Source organism: Herpailurus yagouaroundi, unplaced genomic scaffold (genome assembly GCF_014898765.1).
Source record: "Herpailurus yagouaroundi ecotype Mexico unplaced genomic scaffold, PumYag 151477, whole genome shotgun sequence".
Lineage (NCBI taxonomy): Eukaryota > Metazoa > Chordata > Mammalia > Carnivora > Felidae > Herpailurus > Herpailurus yagouaroundi.
The window spans coordinates 16,063-37,362 of NW_024422803.1; the positions used below are offsets into that span (position 1 = coordinate 16,063).

A 21,300-nucleotide genomic window follows, 5' to 3' on the forward strand; every position below is an offset into this window, starting at 1 on the left:
GCCTCCTGCTCTCTCCCGGGCCACTGGCTCCTCCGGGGTCCCCAGTCTAGGTAAGGAGACCCGCACGAGCCCCTGCCCCCGCCGCCCGGGCCTCTGCACAGCCCCCCATCCTCAGTCCCTCCCTCCCCCCCAACCTCATGCTCTAGGGGACCGGGGGCTGTAACCAGGCAGGAACGTCACCAGGCAACAGGCCTCAGGGGAGAGCTCGGATCTCCTGCACCTGCCCGCCAGCCTCCGGGGTGCCCACGGGGCGGGGCGGGGCGGGGTGGGGTGGGGTGGGGCGGGCGCTGCCTGTCTCCTGCCTCCGGCCTGTTTACCTGGGCTCAGTCACCGTGCTGACCTGAACCCGGCAGAAGGCCCATGGAGCCTGGTGGGGCCACAGGCCACAGGGGACAAGGGCCAGACAGCCCGGCCATGGCTCTGGGCCATTGATCCAGCCCAGGCTGGCTGGTGGGGGCAGGGAGACCTTGGCCTGGACAAACAGAGGCTCTGGGGCCTGCGTGCAGGCCCGGCACCCACCTGCCACTCCCAGAGGTAAGCGGGGGCCTCCGGGACGGGGGACCAGGATCTAAGAATGGCCCGGTGACAGTGTCCGTTCTGAGAGCCAGGCCTGGCTCTCTGGGGCTGGAGCCTCCGGCCCTGCTTTGAGAACAGGTCTTCAGGGCCCCGTCGGCCAGACAGCGACTGGGTAAGCAGAGGGCGAGGGGTCCCCAGAGCCGGGGTGGGGGCGAGACGGGGCGGAGTGAGGCCAGGTATATGGGCAGGCACGGGGGCAGTGGGGACACTGCGGGCTCCGGGGGCTGGGAGGCCTGGGTTCCGGTGGGGCCGGTGGACCCTGGGCCAGGGACTGGGCGGAGGAGGGGCCCCGTTTGCCAGGCCGAGCTCCCCACCCACACTCCGCAACACTGGATGTGCCCTGCTCCCTACCTACGCACCCACCTGGGCTCTCGGGTGTGGGAGACGGGCCCCGAGCCTCACGCTGCGCCGAACGGGGGACCCTTAGGTCCCAGGCCCGGAGCTGCGTGCAGCCGGCTCTGCGCGTGCGTGCGCGTGTGTGAAGTTTGAGGAATGCACCCGTGAGTTCGTGTGTCACAGACGGATGTGCGTGTACCTGAACGTGTGTCTGCCTCTGTGATCTGTGTGTGGGTTTATCACATATTTATACCGTATTCGCGTGTGTGTGGAGGGGACTTTCACGCGCTCCCCCCACCCTCGGGCGCACACCACGTGGCTCGTAGCAGGGATCTGCTCCAGGCCCGGGTCCTCCTCGCTGGAAGGTGCCTTCCACGGCTCTAGATGAGATTTCTGGTCTGTTCCTCCCCGCGCTGCCCTGCGGTGGCTCAGTGACCTTGGGCAAGTCGTTTTCTCTCCCCGTACCTGGTTTCCCCCAACTATTAGATAGAGATAACAAAGCAGGACATCCCAGGCTGCCGGAGGCTGAGATACAATGTGATTCGCAACATTGTCCAGTAAAGGGCTGGCAGGCAGGGGGGGGGGCCCGGCCCTGCCCCCCCCCCCCCCCCCCCCCCCCCGGGGAGCTCAGCTTCCGGTGGGCCGACTGAGGACGCTCTGAGGGTCAGGGAGAGCTGGAGGGCAGAGGGGCAGGTGCCAGGGAAGGGGCCAGGTGCTCAGATCAGAGAAGAAGCCGGTGTCAGTTGGGGCACACCCAGCCCTCCTTCCAGGGGCTCACCCTCAGGGGACAGAGAATGTCCCAAGGTGAACTGCGCGTTGATGGGGGAGGCCTGGGATGCTCCAGAGAAGCAGCCACCCCTCCTGAGGCACCCTGGGAGAACTGCCAAGAGGAGGTGGGAGGCGCACAGGGGTCAGCTGGGAGCGGGCCAAGTCACAGGAGGGCAGCCCAGGCAGAGGGAAAGCCAGGTGACGAGCAAGAACTTCCAGGGTTCCCGAAATGACCCGCGTGACGCTTTTCATGCAGAGCGAGCTCAGGGCCCTTGACCTGTATACCTCTTCTAGCGTCTTCATTGTTAGAATTTGATGGCTGGGAAGTCCAGCGTCAAGGGGAAAAAGAAAGCAGAGAGAAAGGAAGGCAGGAGAAGTCGGCCGGGCCACGCGTGCCCAAAGCGCCCTCCAGCTATCGGGAAGGAGCTGGGATCCCAGCATTCCCTCGCTTGACGACAACTACTGGGGGTCGAGCTCTGCCCTGGGAGCAGGGCACACGGCGGTGGGCAGAATAAAGCCCCTGTCCCGGTGCCACTTTCAGCCAGAGAGGAGACAGACAAAGGACACTCAGCATCATGCAGTGTAGGTCACCAGAAGGGCTATGAAGAAATTCGAGCAAAAGACCTGGAAGGAGAGGAGCAGGCCTTGGGGCGAACTGAAGGAAGAGCGTTCCTGGCAGAGGAAACAGCATGTGCAAAGGCCCTGAGGTGCCGCGTACTTGATAGTGGAAGGTCTGGCAAGGAGCTGGGTGTGGCTGCAGCAGAGGGTGGGAGAGGACAGAAAGACACTCCAGGGCCGTGTCCCAAAGGCTCTTGTGGGCTGTGATCTGGGCTTCGGGCTCCGTTCTAGGTGGAGGAGAGCGATGTGAGGCCCACGAGCGGGGCCCACGGTGAAAAGTCTGCTCTGGCGGTTGTGTGGGAACTCGCTAGTGGCGGTGACCACACAGCTGGCTACTGCAGGAGTCGAGGTGACGGATGATACTGACCTGGATGACGGTGGGAGCCCGAGAGGTTCCAGGAAGGGGTCGGGTTCTGGAAGCAGCTGGAGGGTAGAACCACAGACCCTTCTGATGGACTGAACCCTGGAAGCAACCAGGGAGGGGGGCACTGTATCATAGTAAAAGACAGGAGTCGTGGGTCATCTTCCCAGCTGTCACTTGTCACACCTGCCCATCTCCTGCTGGGCTGTCAGCCCCAAGAGGACGGGAGACAGGGCTCATATTCACCAGCGCGCGTCCCCCCCTTCCCCGTGCCCAGTGCAGAGCCCGACACCAAGCAGGTGCCCGACAAAAATGGAGTGGTTCGGGGGCACCTGGGTGGCCCAGTCGGTTGAGCGTCCGACTTCGGCTCAGGTCACGATCTCGCGGTTTGTGAGTTCGAGCCCCGCGTCGGGCCCTGTGCTATCAGTTTGGAGCCTGGAGCCTGCTTCCGATTCTGTGTCCCCCTCTCTCTCTGACCCTCCCCAGCTCACGCTCTGTCTCTCAAAAAATGAATACACGTTTAAAAAAATTTTTTTTATTGTTTTAAATGGAGTCGTTCAGGGGGACACAGCAGGCAAGCCCCAGGTTCCACCTCCTGGAGGCAGCAAGGTGTAGGAGAGAGCACCGTACCAGGGGTCTGGAGATCTGGGGGCCCTCGCCATTCGTTCTCTCATTCACATAGCAGGGCCTGTGGGTTCTGCGGGGAAGCAGGGGTGAGGAGGACGCAGGCCTGTCTCTCCTGTGGGGCGAAGAGACGAAGCCAAAGGCCAGGCATCCTGGGGATCTGACCGCCCAGGAGAGGAGGCGGCCTACTACCCAGGGCCTGGGGACCCATCGCCAGGCTGGTGGCCTTGCACGGGGCCTTTAGGGATCCCTGCAGTCCTCAGACGGAGGGCGTGGCTGCACAAAGGTGTGGCTTTGTGGGCCTGCAGGGTGACGTGCGGGACGGGAGTTAGGGTTATGGGAGAAGGTGGGCATGGAGGGTCTTGGGCGCTACAGCAAGGGTTCGGAGGTGGCCACGAGGGCGTTCTGAGCAGGTGAGCGGTTGGAGGTGGGCAGGGAGTGCTGCCCGGTGACAGTGTGATGGCACGTTGGAGGAGACAGGAGATGGGGACCCCAGGGAGGAGTCCTCCCAGGGAGGAGTCTGCCCCAGGAGCCCAGGTGGGAGGCGATGGGGAGGTCCCGATGAATTGCCCCCCCACCCCCCCCCCCCCGTCAACTTGGGCTGGATCCAACTTGGGCCGATCTTACCTTGGGTTTCTGCCCAGTGGCTTTGCTAATACTGGGCTCCTCTGTGATGCTCACTGTCCCCCCCCCCCCCCAACCCCAGATGCGAGTGAGGGACACTTAGGAAGAAGATGAAATCCGTGGAGTGAAGGTCTGGTCTCGGGGGTGGGGAGAAGGGAGGGGAGGCCTGCTGAACATCCCACCCTGGACTGCTCCCCTAGGCGCCTCCCCTAATAGACCTCTGACCTTCTCCGGGCCTCGTTCCCCCCCCCCCCCCGCCTCGGTACCCCGATGATGCGTGAGCCAGCAGAGCATAGGGGTCGGGGCGCTACTCTGCTTGGGTTTACAGTCTGGTTCTGTTGCTCTAACCAACTGTGAGACCCCGGCCAAGCCGCTCAACCTCACCTCTGTGCCCCCAAGTCCCCGTGGCGGTGCGAGAAATCCCGCAATAGCTCCTTGGTGATCCAGGCTCAAGAGTATATAACCAGGGGTGTGGCCACCTCTGGCAGAAGCGGTGGACCTGGGCTGAGAGAGGACCTGGGCTCTCCTCGAGCCAGCCTGTCGGGACGGCCAGTTTGTCACCAGGGTTGCTGCGGACGCTTTGGGAGGCGGGCGAGGCTGCCCCGACCTTCGCAGGATGTGCACCGGCCATCCTCGGCTGCGGCCCCGTGGGTACTGATGGCTTCTGGAAGAGCCTCAGCCCGGCTGAGGGTTGCCAACAGTCCCTCCTCCCTTGCACTCCGGGGGGAGGGGACACTGTAAGGGTCACTGTGGCTGATAGCCAGTGACTTAACGCCAAGAGGAGCAACGGGGAGCAGGGACGCAGGGAGGAGGGCCAGGAGGCCCCTTAAATCCAGCCGGGAGAGCTTCGAGCTTCGCCGGGGAGCCCCATTTTTCAGAAAACCCACTGTATGAAAACCTAAGACGCAGCCCCAAGGAAAGCCCTCCCACCCCCTCACCCCCACATACACATCTGAGGGTGTATTTTAAAGCCACAGTGGCATTTATGGATGCAGTGAGACACTTCTCGAGGGTCTAGCATCCTGACCCTGCCGGTGGGTGGATGGCTAAAGGGCCTTCCCTGAAAAGCCAAATAACACCCAGAAGTTTCCTTGGGGGGTTCCGAAGATACAGCCGCAGACCCAGGGCACTGAGAGTGGCAGCATCTGGTTGTTATGAAGTCATGATCTGTTAATGAACAGCTCATTTACAGGAAGCAGCCCAGGGTCCTGGCAGGAGCAGGGAGACAGAACCCCCCCCCCACCCACCCCCGGGCTTGATCCCCATCTTCCTGCTGTGTGACCCTGGGCCAGTGTGGCTTAGCCTCTAGGGCGTCGGGTTTTTCATCTGTAAAACGGGGCTGATCGTGAGTGACAGATCCTCAAACCGCATTGGGAAATTGAGCCTAGGAAAATCCCGGACTGAGCTGTTGCTGTAACGCTCCGGCCGTCGGCTTCCTCCTCTGCCCCATGGGTGCGGAACCTCGAACGGTGTTTGGAGGTTTGAGGCAGACACGTACAGTGTCCACACAGCGTGGGCCCGAGGAAGGGGTACGCAGATGGACAACGAGCCCCACGCCCCTGGGTGAGCAGATGAAATGAAAAGTGTTCCCGAGACGCCCGATGAATTTTAGTTCATGCCTCCTCTGGCCCGAAGACACTCTCGGCTGGGGGGGGGGGGCGGGGAGACCAGAGGGCGCACTTCTGGAAGGGCAGGGGTCTGGCCCAGCATTGTACTGGCTCAGGGGCTGCCGGGGGAGGGTTTACGTGAATGGAAGGCAGCGGTATTTCGGGACGCTGTGCCACGGAGAACCGAGAGGAAGGAACTCGCCTGAGCGGACAGAAGGCCAAGGGCTCGAGGAGCTGGTTGATAGAAATTTGCACTCCGGGCTCTCCGGCTGCGGGTACCATCGCGGGGCGGTGGGGGGCTTGGGAACCGAAGCCCCTCTCTGTCCTCGGACCACAGAGAGGCCGGTGCGGCCGCAAAGGTGGCGTTTCCAGAGCCCGACGGAGTCCAGCTCCGCTTGTCCTCTGGAGCGAGCGGCCCCAAGGCCCTAGGAGGTGGCTCGTGCCCTCTCTCAATCACCGCCTTCCAGAGTCGCGGACTTCCCATCCCAAAGGCGGGGCTGCTGTCTTCCGTGCACCCTTGGTATTCGGCAAAAGCTCCTTTGCCGACGCCGGGTCGTTTCCAACCCGGGTCTGTTTCTCCACCAGGATGCCCACGGCCGAGGCCCCCCAGGCAGCTGGCAGACAGGGCGATGGAGGTGATGGCGAGGAGGCAGAGCCGGAGGGGATGTTCAAGGCCCCCAAGGACTCCAAGAGAAAAGCCCGGGACTACCTCCGCCTGGCGCCCCTGTGGCTGGCCCTTGTCGTGCTGGCTTCGGTGGGGGTCCTGCTCTGGTATTTCCTAGGTAACCGGTGGGCCCGTCCGGGAGAGGCGCCTGGGGAGGAATTGGGATGGTCGTCGGGGGCTTACCAGGAGAGACCAGAAGTCCAGGCTCGGGGAATGCGGAGTTCACTGCGTGAACTTGGGCAAGGCACTTCTTCTCTGAGTCTTTCTGCCGTCCTGTGAGATGGGAGACCTCCTGCACCTACGTTCTAGGTCCTGGGCTCAGGTCAAGGGCAAGTTCCTTGCTGGAGTCAAGCGCCCCCAGCTCCCTCCAGCGGGGGAAGGCGTATTCTCACAGCACCCAATTCCTGTGAACCGACAAGCAGGAGTGTAAACATTGCCTCCACTTGCCTGAAGCCCTCCTGGGTTGCCCCTGGGCTCAGAGCCAGTTGGCTCTGTGGGAGGAGGCCCAGCGGCACGGGAGGTACCTGGCACCTGGGGTGGGGACCACAGCTGTCGCCTCTGGGTCTCCAGGACCCAGCATGACTGGGGATGAAGGGGAGGGAGACACAGGACTCAGACGCCCGGGGGAGTGTCCCTGCACAGAGATGGCTTTCACACCCAAACTCGGGCACGCTTACAATTCAACACACGGGGAAGGGGGATCTGGAGTGTCCAGAGCAGGCGGCCAGGGGACGCTGGCCTTGGTCTGAAGTTTGGCCTCCCCCTCTGGTATCGCAGCCCTCAACTGGTCCCCGGGAGACCCAGGAGCAACGGGCCCATGTTCTTGGGTCCATCTGTCTGTCCTTCTATTCATTCATTCATTCATCCACTCACTCCCTTATTCAGTACCAAGCACTTTCTGTGCCCCAGGCTCTGTGCCAGGCTCTGAAGATAGCCCCCTGCCCTCACCAGAAAGCACGGCATGGGCTAGGACAGAGGAAGGTGAGCGGCCAAGGAACCAGACTGGAGACAATGCACCTTGCCCAAGCGATCAGAGACTTCCCATAAACACTCCGCGGAAGTTAGATAGTCTCCTTACCGGCTGAGTCTCATGGTGGAATGTCGGGCCCTTTGAAGGGAACGGGGACCCACTATGGAGTAGGCATCACAGACATCAGCCTAGGCCCAGCTCCAGCGGGCGTCGGGGTAGGGATTGTCTGGAGCCGGCCCCTGGGCCATGCTGTTAGGAAGCCTAGGCCTGATGCACCTGCTGGCCATGACTTAGACTGTGAATCCGCTCAGAGCCAAGCGATGCGGGCAGGCTGGGGGGTGGGGGGGTGGGGGTGGGAGCTGTGTGCATTTCACCACTGGCAGGAACCCAGTACCCCAGATAGCACAGAGCTGCCGAGGCCTCGGGATGATGAGTCTTCGGGGTAAACCGCGGTGTCGGGCTGGAGGGCCAGGAACCCAAGGGCCAATCGTCTTTCTTTGAGAAATCTAATTGCTCCTGATTCTGCTCCGGGAGTACATTCACCCCTCGGGGAGGGGGTGCTCCCTGGGGCTGAGGACCCAGCGGAGGTGGGGGGGTGCTCCAAAGCCCCCAAAGGGATTTAAGGGTAAAAGGAGGGACTTCCAGGAGCTATTTGAAGGGTTCTTCCTGCCCAGGCTCACGCTGTGCTCCGGGTGCTGGGCGAGGTGATGAATCTAGAAGGGGAGACAGACAGGGGGCCTGTGCTACTGGAGCAGGAGAAGCCCAAAGTGACAAGCCAATGACTGGTTAAGTGGCAGTTGGACTCTAGAAAGGGGTCCGGGGGAGAGGAGAGGCAGGGGTAGGGGCTGGCTCCCCAGGCGGGCAGGTCCTGGGCCCTGGGGTGCCTCCTACTTACGCTGGGGGCCCTCATGACTGCCCAGCTCTGTCTTCCTCGTACTTACCCTCCCCTGCTCTCCTGGGTGACCGTTCATGCTTTCTTCTTCCCGGCACCAAATCCCGCAGGCGCCCCCCCCCCATTTCTCCGCTCCCCCCTTTGCAGCAAACTCCTCGAAAGACCCGTCTCTACTTCTGCACCCCCAGCCTCTCCGGTACCCTCTCCAATCTGGCTCCCCGTCCCCACCCCCAACGGCACTTGCCAAAGTCGCCAGTCATCACGTCGCTACATCCGACGTCCGGCCCTCTGTCCGCCTTGCACCTGAGCCACCGGCAGCATCTGACCAGGCCCCTCGCTCCCTCCTCCTCGAAACCCTCTCCTCACGTGGCTTCCAGGGCGCCCCACATTTTCTTCTCCCCCAGCTCACACTGTTTGCTTCTCCCGCGTGTCCTTCGCTGGTCGAGGGCTCCCCTTCTCCCTAGTCCGCCTTCTTCTTTCAGGGTCTCATCCGGTGCCCCTGGCCTTAAATGTCCTTTATACCCCGGTGACTCCCAAACCCGTCCAGCCTGGGCTCCTCTGTCGCCGGGGCTTGCCCTCCACCAGGATGTCTAAGGGCACCTCGGACCGCAGCCCACGGCTCTCCTTCATTTCCTCTGGACCCGCACCCCCCAGCCCACACAGTGGCCATCCCGACCCTCCAGCCGTGCCCCCCTTTGCTCCCCGTTTTTACACCCCAGCCCCAATTAGCCAGCAGGCCTGGTCGCCCCTCGCCTGGCCACTGTCACTGGACGACCGTAGGAGACCCCCTCCCCCGACGGCCGCGGGGCTCCCTGCTTCTGCCCTTGCCCCCTTACAGCCCGTTCACACAACACCAGGGGGACCGATTTAGAAAGCAGATCAAAGCACCTAACCTCTCCCCTTTAAACCTCCCCCCGCTCCCACCTCATGGCAAAACCCAAGTCCCCCCCCCCCCCGCCCCCCCCCCCCTCCCATCTCTTCCTACTCTCCCCTCCTTGTGTTCCTCAAGTACACCACATGAGCTCCTTGCCTCAGGGCCTTTGCGCTTGCTGGTCCCTCTGCCTGGAACGTTTTTTTTTTTCTGTAGATTAACATCCGCCTTCTTCCCTGGCCGCCAGGTCGCGGCCCGCCCTCACCCCTGATCTCTGCGGCACTGACGCCTCTAACTGTTCATTTATTGTCTGCCTTTCTTGCTCAACAAACCATTAAGGGCAGGGTGTTGTTTTCTTCACTGTTATACCTGGAGCGCTAACACAGTAGGGTTCTCAAGTACCGTTTGCTGACTGAGTGAATAAACGAATGAACGGGGCTAGAGACCCAGGGCTGTGACTCCGGCGAAGGGAAGGATGCACGGAGGCGCTAACGCGCAAACCTGACCTTCTCGGCCACGCGGGTCCCCTGGCTTTCGTGTGGTCTGTATCCTGGACTGATTCTGGTGTCCGAGCTTCTGCCTGGGAGCCTTCGGGACGCCATCCGTCTATGGGCTTCTTTCCTCCCTGTCGCCGAACAAACCGGAAGACGCGACGTCCGCGGCAAAGATGATGATGGGGGAGGGGCCTCGGAGGCCCGGGATGCAGGCCGCTGAGCTGAGGGTTTGGGTGGCAGGAGAAGGCGTCGGGGAGACCGGAGGCTCCCTCGGCTGACCTTGTTGGTTTCTTCCCGGGCAGGGTACAAGGCGGAGGTCACGGTCAGCCAGGTGTACTCGGGGAGCCTCCGCGTGCTCAATCGCCACTTCTCCCAGGACCTCGCCCGCCGGGAGTCCAGTGCCTTCCGCAGTGAAACGGCCAAAGCCCAGAGGATGGTAGGGAAGGGCTGCAGGGAAGGGAGGGAACGGACGAGGGGTGGGGAGGGACGCGGAGGGCCCCGGTCAGGCCGAGCCCGTCGGTCAGTCGCTTCAGAGCCCTCGCTGGGAGCCGGGTCCTCTTCCAGGCACGACGGGAGGGGAACGGGGGACAGGGGGATGGGAAAGTCAGCGGACTCGGGGGTGAAACGCACTTGGGTTAAGTCCCGATGGTCACTCCCTAGCAGCCTTACCTTGGGGGAGGTCAGGGCCGTGCAGGGGTGCTGTCCGGGCCCACCCACATCCCCTCCCCCCCAGGGCGATGGTTTCCTGCCCTGGGGATGGTCTCGGGCTGCCCGGACGTCCCACCCTCTGGCTGCGGGATGGCACCCCACCCAGGAGGGCAGGCCGGAAGTGCTGAGGAGCAGGGCTTCCTGGGAGTAACCTTCAGCCACCAGACAGGGCGCGGGTAGATAAATACCCCAGCTCCCTTGGCCTTGGTGAGGCGCCAGCTCTGGGCTGCCTCCCAGGGCTCCGTGTTGGACGGTGCCTCAGCTGCCCACGGCCCTGTCCTCCTTCACAGCTGCATTGGCTGTCCCCCTGCCAGCCTGTCCTCCTTGTCCCCCAGCTCCCGGTGCTCTCCAGAATCACCCCCCAAGAAGCCACTCTCCCCACACCCTTGTCTCGGGACTTGCTCCTGGGAGACGCGCCCAAGGCTCTCTTTCCTCTGTAGCGCGGATAATCCAGAGGGGCACGGGGTCGAAAGGGGATGGCGGGGACGTTGTTCAAGGTGTCCGAGATGCTCCGCAAATGCACCTCCTGCCGTCCGCGCCGGGCTGCGAACACGCACGCAAACCGACCAGCTCAGCCCCCGTGGCTGGTGGCTGGGGGGGGGGGGGGGGTGAGGACCCGACTCGGGAGCCGAATGGGGCTCTCCGGAGTGGAGGGGCGACTTTTGACGAGGAGGGACGGAAGCCATCGGTGGTCTGGCGTAGGCGGCAGCGTTGAGGGGCAAGGCCTAGGTATGGGGAGAGGGGAAAGGAACGGGGGTCAAGTTTGTTTTCCGCCGCTCCTCCGCTGGGTGACCTCGGGCAAGCCTCTCCACCCGGTGGGTTCCTGTCAAGCAGGGCCACCGACAAGGGCAAAGGACACGCGCAGGTGGGAGGGGGTTTCCGCAGAGGGTCCCCAGGGTGCTGCTGTCTCCTCTCCTTTTAGCTCAAGGAGCTCATTGCTAGCACCCGCCTGGGGCCTTACTACAACTCCAGCTCAGTCTATTCGTTTGGGTGAGTCGCCCCGGGCCCCACCCCCACCCCCACCCCCAGCCCTCACTAGAACCTGAGACTCAGAGACAAGGAGGGGGTGCTGGCGGCTTCCGATGCGATGGCCTTGTTTTTAAAAATGGGGACACCGAGACATGGGCCTTCCCTTCGCGGAGCTCGGTTTCCTCACCTGTAGAATGGGCACAAGGCCGCGGGGGGGGGGGGGGGCTCACGCCAGACCCTGGCTGTGCGGCGCGCGTACGCCACACGGGAGTCGGGGTGGCCCAGCTGTCCCGTGCATGTCCGGCTCCGGCCGGTGGCACACCCTTGAACCCCGCCCGCGCGCGGCCGGGAGGTAGAGAGCGCCTCGCTCCGGGTTTGTCGGGAGGAGGTTTCCACGTGAAGGGGGACGACAGCGCGGGGGGGGGGGGGGGGGGGGGGGGCACGAGCCAAGCTTGGCTGTCTCCCCCACCGGAGCCGGATGTCCGGCCCCTTCCCACCCGCCTCGCCTTCTGCCTGCCTTAGGGAGGGGCCTCTTACCTGCTTCTTCTTTTTCATCCTCCAAATCCCCGAGCACCGCCGGCCGATGCTGAGCCCCGAGGTGGTGCGGGCGTTGCTGGCGGAGGAGATACAGTCCACGGCCAACGGCTCGGCCCCCGCCCCCTACAGGGCCGACTACGAGGTGGACCCCGAGGGCCTGGTGATCCTGGGTCAGTACTGGGGAGGGGCGGGGGGTGTGGGGCGGGCCGGTGAGGGCTCCACAGGCCTGGATGCTCTCAGGGTGGGGGTGGGGTGGTCTCCGAGCGACCCCCACCCCGGGAGCCAGGACCACTGCGGGGCGGTAGGGGGTCGGCACTCGGGGTCAATCTCAGGCAGGCTGGCTCTGACGGTAGCTGCAATTTTTACTTGCACTTCTTCATTTCGTTTTATTTATTTACCTTTGGTCTTCGTTGATTTGTCTGTTCGTTTCCTTTTAACAGAGGCCAGCGTGAAAGACATAGTTGCCCTGAACGCCACGCTGGGTACGCGCCTGGGGTTTTTCTTTCCCCTCCGCTTCGTTTTGAGTCGCTGTTGCGCTTGGCTTTGGTCGAGTGTCGGGGGGCCGTGTGGCTTCCGGTGGGTGCGGGGAGCAGTGGCCTGGAGGGACCCGGGGGGGGGGGGGGGCTGCCGTGGTGGGCTTGGTGATGAGCCCCGAGCGAGGCTTGGGCCCGCAGGGGACGGGAGGGATGGTACCCCCGTGCGTGCGTGCGTGCGCGTGCGTGTGTGCGCGCGCGCGCGTTGCCTGTGCGGGGTGTCGGAGTGAGTAGCCGGGTTAATTGCACATAAACGTGACTCTCCTTTTCTTATCGCCAAACTCAGTTTAGTGGAAAGCTACGGTTTCCACTAATGGTAGAAAATACTCTTGCCAATTCCAAGCGTTATCAGCCGCTTCGCATTTAAACCTTGGTCTCTTGGAGATCTTTCTGTCACGTTCAAGGATACTCCCTTCACATTTTCCGTCCCCTTCTTAGCCAGGCCCATCTGCCCTGTCTTCCTCCCCCACTCCCATGCCCTGTTGCCAGACTCGCTTTGCTTTTCTCCAAGAGGCTCCGTAGTCCTCCTCCTGCACCCTGGGAACAAAGTACCAGCAGGGCCACCATGCCGCACAGCGCCAGGCGGCACTGTCCACATCGGAGTCTGCGTGACTGGAGACTCCTGCAGTTGTGCAGTGCACAACCTGTGCTGCTGTGCCCTGTGGTCCCGAGCAGAAGCTCCTAAATTCCCAGCTCCTTCTTACATTACCTAGAGCGTCTACCCAGAGCTGAGGCCAGGCTGAGGGCATCAGCCCCCTCTCAGTGGGGCAGGCAAGATTGAAATCATCGTCCTACCCTCTCTTATCTTCTGGCCGGTCAAATGCTCACTTCTTCGGGGGATGGAGGTGATGAGGTCAAAGTGCGATTTCCAAGTAGCTAAAATCATGGTTCTCGAAACTATAGTGAGCACACATCAAAGATGTATTTAACTTCTTAACGAGGGAACCAGTAGAATATTGCAAAACTGGTTCAAAGGAGAATGTGAAAGACAGACGGATGGAGGGATCGATCGATCGATCTCCCTACGTAGCTCCCTATCATCTTCCGCTGCACCGGTACTCACACCGTGACCCTTGGTCTTGGATGGGCTTTTCTGCCGCCCTTGCCTGAGCTGGCTGTCCACGCCTCCTCAGGTTTCTGGCGGTTGCTTCGTAATTATCTTTATTCGGTTCGGTGCACGTCTGGAGTCCCTGCTCCCCGGGAGCGCGGTGTCTAATGGGGTGAGGATGACAATTCAAATCCTTCGTACAGGCTTTTTCGAGCATTTCCCCCATGCCAGGCCCCGTGCCTGCTCTGGGGACATCAGATGACCGTGTCCTCACCCCTGCTCTCAGAGGAGCTCTGAGCCCAGGAGAGAGAGAGACAAATAAACAGAATCTCATAACACCAAGTGCCAGCGCTAGAGCAGAGGTCCCAGGGGCAGCGGAAGAGGGGGATCGTTCCACCCTGGGGACGGAGGGACACCAGGGGCCACAATCCAAAGCAGAAGAAGGGACCCTGCCTTTAGAGGGAGGGAAAAGTTGCTCCTGCCCGGGAGGGCGGGCGGTCCTGGATGCCTTCATGGTGGGGGGGGGGTGTCAGGAAGCAGACTCAGGCATGGGAGATGGGTAGGGGTCTGTCAGGCTGCAAAGAGGAAGGGACACTCTGGGCAGAGGGAACAGTGTGAGCAAAGGCCAGGCGAGGAGAATGCAGCAGGCATGTTCGTTTACTCTCTCCCAATGACCGGAAGTGACAGGGTTCCCAAACATATTTCTGATGATCAACAGAGACCAGCAGGTACTTCTCTACTTCATAAGCCTCAAAAAAAAAGGGGGGGGGGGTGCGCCTGGGTGGCTCAGTCGGTTAAGCATCCGACTTCGGCTCAGGTCAGGATCTCACGGTCCGTGAGTTCGAGCCCCGCGTCGGGCTCTGTGCGGACAGCTCGGAGCCTGGAGTCTGCTTCGGATTCTGTGTCTCCCTCTCTCTGCCCCTTCCCTGCTCGTGCTCTGTCTCTCTCTGCCTCTCCAAAACAAAGAAAACTAATTAAAAAAGAGAGAAATTATTAAAATGGCAAAAGCAAAACCTCAACTTGGGGCAAGATTTGAAGAAAACAGACGACCAGGAAGAGCCAGGCGGCCTTCCCCAGGTGCTGGCTCAGGCAGATCAGAGGCCCTGTCTCTTCCCTGTCACTGGTGCCCCATCCGCCCCCTCCCCGCACCCCCCCGCCCCGGAGGAAATCAACTCCCCGATGGAGTCAGGACGGCCAGGGCTCAGGACGAGGGGGTTGAGGCAGCAGCATCTGAGCAAAGCATCCTCCCCTCCGTTCCCTTACTGGTGCTCAGAACCCCCCAGAGAAGGAAGTGGGAAATGGGCGACCATAGTGGGCGTTCGCCAAAACGGAGTGGCGAAGCAACCGAGTCACGCGGCTGATGAGAAGGTGGCGCTGGGACTGCAGGGCAGGGGGCGAGCCCCTCACCCAGCAGGCTGCCTCCCACCTACCGGGGCGCCTCCCCTCATCCCTGCTGCTCCCCGGGCTACCCTAGCGTGAGGCTTCGAGGAGAGACCCGGGCTCCAGGGGAGAAACTGTTTGTTGGCTGCTGGTCCCTGGGGCCTGAATCAAACACACAGTAGGGCCCCCACCAACCGTGCCGAGGGGGTGAGCACATGAAGATGCTAGAACGGTGCAGAGGGGCCTGCCGTGCATGTCCTGACATTGCCTGCAAGGCTCACGGATTCAGTCAGGCGGCAGGTGCAGCGGGGTGCGGACACAGGAGGGGAGTCCGTGACAGAGAAGGGGCTGCAGAGGGAGGGCAGCCGGCGGGACTGGCTGTGTCCGAGCCTCAAGCCGGGGGGGGGGGGGGGGCCCGGCTGGAGGCTGACAAGTCACAGGGCTCTCTGCCCCAGCTCCCCCTTCTCCCCCTCCCCCCACTCACCCAGAGAACCCTCGCCCCACGTACGGAGCACCTGCTTTGTGCCAGGCCCCGTGGTGGGCACGCAAACGCACATCAGCCCTAAGCGTGTGACAAGGCCTGCAGGGCGGTGTGGTGGCCCCCATCCGGCCCGGGTCTGTAAAGGGGGACGCTGACAGCAACTGCTTCACGGGGCTGTTAAGTGAGGTGGTGAGTGGAGGGCGCTTAGCCGCCCTCCCCGCAGCCCTGCATCAAATGCTTAATCAGTCCTGTGTCCTCATCATTAGCTCGAGGCCACTTTCTCGACCCAGCGCTGCCTCTCGGCCCCACCGGAGCGCGCGCCCTTCTCTCCACCTGAAATGAAACCCTCACCCTAGTCCCCCCTTTTTGCAAAAAAATTTTTTTAAAAGTTCATTAGTGCGAGACAGCGCTTGAGCGGGGGAGGGGCAGACACAGACTCGGAAGCGGGCTCCAGGCGGGCTCCGAGCTGTTCGCGCAGAGCCCGACGCGGGGCTCGAACTCGCGAACCGCGAGATCGCGAGATCGCGACCTGAGCCGAAGTCGGACGCTTAGCCTACAGAGCCCCCCGGGAGCCCCTCGCCCTTCTCCCCTCATTGCACAGCCACCTTGCAGGTCGCTCGGCCTCCCGGAAGCTGCTCCCCGCAGTCAGAGGGGTCTGTGATCCGAGCCCCGCCACGCCCCAGCCCTGCCTAACCTTCCATGGCTCCCCGTGGCCACGAGGGAAAGGGTCTCCGCTCCAGGGCGTGATCTGGGCCCTGCCTCCCTTCTCCGGCTTGCCCTCTTGCCTCAAAGTCCCCTGGCCCCCTCTGGCCACCGGCCGTTTGTTCGCGCTGTGACCCTGCCTCCCCCCACCCCCCACCCCCACCCCAGGTCTCCCCAGCCCTACAGCCGGCTGGGCTTAGAGCCCTCGCTTCCTGAGCTGTTACTTACTGCTGGGCTCTGTATCTGTCCTCGCTGTTCTTGGTGCTCCCAGGCGGTGACCAGACCTTTCTCTGGCACTCGCCGGGCATGGAGAGGTCAGTGAGCGCTTAAGCGAATGAACGAATGGACCCATGAGTGAATGCGTGGATGGTGAGAGATGGGAGCCAGCGGGGAGACAGAAAGAAGGGACATGGCACATCTGGGCTGCTCCCCATCCAGCTGCTGTCCCCGGGCCACCCCCGCCCAGGTGAGGACCGGCTGGCCCCCCGGGGTCTCTCCTCCTGGCTAACAGGGGTCAGGGGGCCTGTGCCTCTCCCTCCTCCAGGCTGCTACCGCTACAGCTACGTGGGCCAGGGCCAGGTCCAACGGCTGAAGGGGCCCGACCACCTGGCCTCCAGCTGCCTGTGGCACCTGCAGGGCCCCAAGGATCTCATGCTCAAACTCCGGCTCGAGTGGACGCTGGCCGAGTGCCGGGACCGGCTGGCCATGTACGACGTGGCCGGGCCCCTGGAGAGGAGGCTCATCACCTCGTGAGTCCTGGGAAGGGGGCGGGGATGTGGGGGCCAAATCGCACCCCGTTCCGAGATGAGGGGCTGTGTGACCCTGCTCCTCGGTGTGTGGTCTCTGAGAGGCAGCGGGGCTAGCCCACGGAGAAAGGGAAAAGGGGCTGAAAGGGGCTGCGTCTTGTGGGCCGTCCCCTTTCCCTCCCTGAGCCTCAGTTTCCCCACCTGTAACAAAGCGGTTGTACAAGATGACCCCGAACCTCAGCTCTGAGGGGCGACAGGGCTTGTCAGGACGCTTCAGGGTCTGGTAGCCCCAGACCTCCCACCACCCCCCTCCTGGTGCTTCTCAGGGCCGTGTCCTAAGGCAAGTCACTTTGCCTCTCTGAGCCTCAGTTTCCTCACTTGTAAAATGGGGGCAGAATCACACCCACCTTGCCGGGTTGTTGCGAGGATTTAAAGGAAGCCATCGGTGCCACGCTTCTCACACATCGTAGTGCTATCCATTATTGCTACGTGTTCAGTGGATCCATCAAATATCCAGTAACTGCTGTGCGTTACTACTCTCATTGTATATAGTCTAGTGGGATTGGGTCACGAGGGGCATTGAATGCCAGGAGCAGTTTGAGCTGTAACACTTGGTAAGTGGCCCCCACTTACCAGCCCCTCCCCCCCCAAAGTTCTTGAGCAGAGGAGCGGGGCTTGAGGACATCGGATAGGATGACAAGGGCAGGAAGCGGGCAAGTGGCGGTGGGGGTGGTGGGGGGAGACCACGAGGGGGCTGGAAATGGCCTCGGCCTCCAGGAGATGTGGCCACCTCCGCAGTGTGGGGGAGGGGCTCTGTGAGCCCAGGTGTCACGTGGCTCTGTGACAGGTAGAGGGGCCCGGCTGGGAGGGCAGGGGGTGCCCCAGGCTGCTGCCTCCTGTGTCTCGCTCAGGCTGGCCCAGCTTCCAGGCGGGAGTGGGGGCGAGACCCGCGCGTTCAGATCAAGGGCAATCCTGGAGGTTGGGCAGGGCTGAGGTTCTCCCCCAGATCCCTCCCCTCCCCCCCCCCCCCCCCCGCCTCTCTGAATATCCTGGCTCTGAGGCGGCACACTCATTTGCGACACCGCCCCCCACATGGTGACCTCAATCTGGGGTGTGCGTGGGCTGGGTTCCTGGAGGGCTCTGGGAAGGCGGAGAAGTCAGACACCATCTGATTTCCAGCCCCGATGAGGGTGGGGACGCTTGCGGGCTTCCCCTGGGGCTTCTTCAAGTCCCACCCCCCACACGGCCTGCCCAGAGGGAGGGGACCCGGCTCGGCCTCGCCCCTGCCCGCTGTGGTACCCAGGCAGCTCGGACATCCCACCTCAGAGCCTTGCAGGTCCCCAATGATGGGTCGGATAAGGTCAGGGGGTCCCCAGACTTGCACCCCAGAGTCGTGAGAGGGTCTTGCGCCGTGACAAAGAGGGCAGAGCAGGAGGGTCCCCGACCTACTTGAACCCCGTGGTTTCTCTTATGGGTTTCACACCCTGGGAGACGGCGACACATTTTTGTCTCTGCTGCTAAGCAGATAAAAGAAAAGAACCCCCAACGTTAAAGGCTGAGGCGCCCACTACAGGTGACCTCGGGCCCCTCAACCCTGAAACCTGGGCTCCCTGCGGGGTACCGGCCGGGCACTCGGGGGTCACAGGGCTTCTGAGGGGACAGGGGCTGAGGGACGGGAGGCAACCTCCTGGCCTCTCTCACCTGAGGAGCTGGCCTGACCCTCCCAGGGCCTCCAGTCAGCCTCCTGGGCCAGAGCGGGTCAGAAACCTGCCCAAGGACACACAGCAGGCTGGCCACAGCTGTGCTGCTCTTAGATCGCCCTCCCGGGCCCCTCCCGCCCCGGCCACCTTTCTCTGTCCTTCCAGGGTCTACGGCTGCAGTCGCCAGGAGCCCGTGGTGGAAGTCCTGGCATCCGGCGCCGTCATGGCCGTGGTCTGGAAGAAAGGCCTGCACAGCTACTACGACCCCTTTGTACTCTCCGTGCAGCCTGTGGCCTTCCAGGGTGAGGGGACGCGTCCCTAGGGATGGGGGGGGGGTGGTGGGGCGTTGCTGTGAGAAACCCAGGGCACAGGCCAGCAGGCCTTTCACCTTCCTGTTGGAGTCGGGAGTGGGACGGGGGCAGAAGGAAGGTTCTGGAAGCTCCTCCGCTCTCCACCCTCCCGTGCCCTCGGCCCCTCTCTTCTGTCCTCTATTCTCACTCCATTTCCCTACCTTTCACCTGGCTCTCCGGCCCTCCCTGTCCCTGTCCCTGTCCCCCCCCCCTCATCCGGACTGATGCCCTCGCTCTGTCTATTGGGTGGTGGGGCGCCCCCCCGGTGCGCCGGGGTCTCCCCGCCCGGCTCCCCCCCTGGCCCCCCCCCCCCCCCCCGCCCACCCCCCTCCCGCCCCTGCACCTGCCTGAGGCTAGAGGGTGGGTCTGTGGTCAGGAGGCCCCGAGAACCTCAGATTCACCCCCAGACCACCCTCGCATACCTAGGGTGAGCCCCACATCTCTCTGGAGAAGGCGTTCGGCTCAGGGAGGGCTATCCACACCATTTCCGGGAAGGGCTCCCCAGGCTGCCCGCGGGTCTCCCCGCTGTCCTCCTGCTCCGGATCTCCCTCGCTGACACCCCCTTTCCCAGGAAGAGCTCACCCTGCCCTTCGTGCCCTGGCTGTCGTTAGGCCTGGATCAGCGAGGCCGACTCTGTAGTTTCCGGAGCAGGTGGAAGAGAGGGTTGGAGACAGGAGGCCACGAGACGCTGCCCCCACCTCTCCTGGTGGTCTGCCTCTTCCCGCCCCTGGTGTTGGCCCCAGAGGTCTCCTGGCAGTGGCCCAGGTCCCCAGCGGCCCCGGCTGGGTTCCGGCAGCCCTGTGGGGGGTGCCTGGGGCCGAGGAGCTGCCGGAGCCCGTGCTGGTTCCAGGGAGTCACTGACACAGCTCAGGGGAGAGGGGGACAAGGTGACCCTGGCTCCGGGGAGACGTGGCGGGGCCCCTGGGAACCCTCCTGATCCCTCGCCCTCTCACTGTGTGACCTCAGCCAGGTCCCTCCTCCTCTCGGAATCTCAGCTTTGCAAAGGGGAATGATTCTCCCTCCCCCGATGCCCAGAACCGCGAGGCTTGCACAGTGGTGACCACGTGTAGTAAACGTTCAGGGGCAACACAATTCGTGCCAATAGGTAACATTTATTTGAGGACTCACCACCGATCAGGCTCTCTGTGCGTGGCGTGTCTATTTAATCGGCTGAGCTGCCCTGGGAGGTAGGTGCTACTGTGGCCCCCGTGTTGCAGATGGGGAAACTGAGGCCCAAGGCCACACATTCACACTCCACCACTGAGCTCGACGGTTTGATGGCAGGATGCGGGTGGGGTTGCGGCTGCCTCTCACCTGCTGGGAGGCGCGGCGAGCCGGGGCCGGGGGAGCCCTGTGTAACAGCTGCTCTCGGGGCCCCAGCTTGCGAGGTGAACCTGACCCTGGAGGGCCGTCTGGAGCCGCAGGGCGTCCTCAGCACGCCTTACTTTCCCAGCTACTACTCGCCCAGCACCCACTGCTCCTGGCACCTCATGGTGAGCCCCGTGCCCTGCCACCCATCTGCCCTCCGCCCAGGGCACCCTACGGACCTCAGGAAGCCCCGGCGGGGAGGGGACCGCTGTCCTGCCCCTGCTGGAGCAGCCACAGGCTGGGCCCTGGGTGCAAATCTCCCCGGGAGGGGGAGGGGAGGACAAGTCTGCCTCCCTTGGCCACAGTGGTGCCTGTGTGTTGAGTGACAGACAAACCTCAGCCCCGGCAGGCCCTCTGTGTCGACAGGCCTCCTCCCTTTGCGGGGCTGGGAAGTGGGGCCACCAGCCCAGCCACAGCCCACGGGCCGCGTGGTGACCACTCCTCTGTCACAGGTGCCCTCCCTGGACTACGGCTTAGCCCTCTGGTTTGACGCCTACGCTCTGCGGAGGCAGAGGTATGACCTGCCGTGCACCCAGGGACAGTGGACGATCCAGAACCGGAGGTACCCACCCCCTGGGGCCCCCTTCCTCTCCCCACAGTCACCCGCCTGGGGAGCCCACGTCCCGGACCTCAGAGGGGCAGCGCGGGAAGAGGGCACAGGGCACAGGGCACAGGCGAGGCTATTAGGCCCGCCGCCCCGGCCCCAGCCTCCCGTCCTGCCACCCGAAGGTCTCGGACACCTTGGCTGTTGATTCTGGTTCGGGCGGGATGGCTTCGCTTCCTTGGCTGCTGTCACCCCACTGTCTGGTCCCCTGAATTCTCAAATGAGACGATGCCGGAGCCACAGGACTCCACGTGCACCCGGGGACCCCTCTTCCCTTAGCCCACGCCCTGCTGTTGGCCAAAGTCGAGTGGCTTCCAGGCTGGAAAGCTGCATGGCCAGGGCCAAGCCCGCTCTGGCTAATGTGACCAAGGGTGGCCGATCGCCAGGGTCGCTCCGTATCACCCACATCACCCACGGGACGCTTGCCCTGCTGTCTCTCCTGACTTGGGCCCCCTGAGGACAGAGTTTCGGAGGAAGAAGTGAGCCCTCGGGGAGGTGGGACAGGACACAGCGGGGCCGCCCGTGGGTCGTCCGGGGTTGCAGTTTGATCAGTAGGAGGAGGACTGGTAAATGGCCACTGGGGCAGGCAACCTGGGGCCCCCGGTGGCCCTGACAGCTGCGAGGAGTGAGGCGGGAGGGTGGTGGGGAAGGGAGGCAGTGTAGACATGCTCTCCCCAGTCTGGGAAGAGGTGGGTGACCTGGGACATTTGGGGGAGGGGATACTTACGATGGGAGGGGCTCCATGCCTAAGCCCTGAGTGGGAGCGGCC

At 63.2% G+C, this 21,300-nt stretch overlaps 1 protein-coding gene across 4 annotated transcripts in view; it reads left to right on the forward strand.

The window, feature by feature from the left end:
• Positions 1-341: 341 nt before the first annotated feature.
• LOC121026679 (transmembrane protease serine 6) overlaps positions 342-21,300 on the forward strand; it is a 28,865-nt gene continuing 7,906 nt past the window's right edge. The window contains exons 1-10 of one of the 4 annotated variants that reach the window (XM_040469480.1): positions 342-534; positions 6,100-6,296; positions 9,708-9,841; positions 11,036-11,103; positions 11,605-11,789; positions 12,060-12,101; positions 16,308-16,512; positions 18,375-18,511; positions 19,940-20,052; positions 20,380-20,441. In XM_040469480.1, coding sequence (XP_040325414.1) covers positions 6,101-6,296; positions 9,708-9,841; positions 11,036-11,103; positions 11,605-11,789; positions 12,060-12,101; positions 16,308-16,512; positions 18,375-18,511; positions 19,940-20,052; positions 20,380-20,441 — 1,142 coding nt within the window. In that variant the 5' untranslated portion in view covers positions 342-534; position 6,100. Of the gene's footprint in view, positions 535-556; positions 689-6,099; positions 6,297-9,707; positions 9,842-11,035; positions 11,104-11,604; positions 11,790-12,059; positions 12,102-16,307; positions 16,513-18,374; positions 18,512-19,939; positions 20,053-20,379; positions 20,490-21,300 lie in introns of those variants that run through there. The other 3 variants (XM_040469477.1, XM_040469478.1, XM_040469479.1) reach the window with 3 other exon arrangements.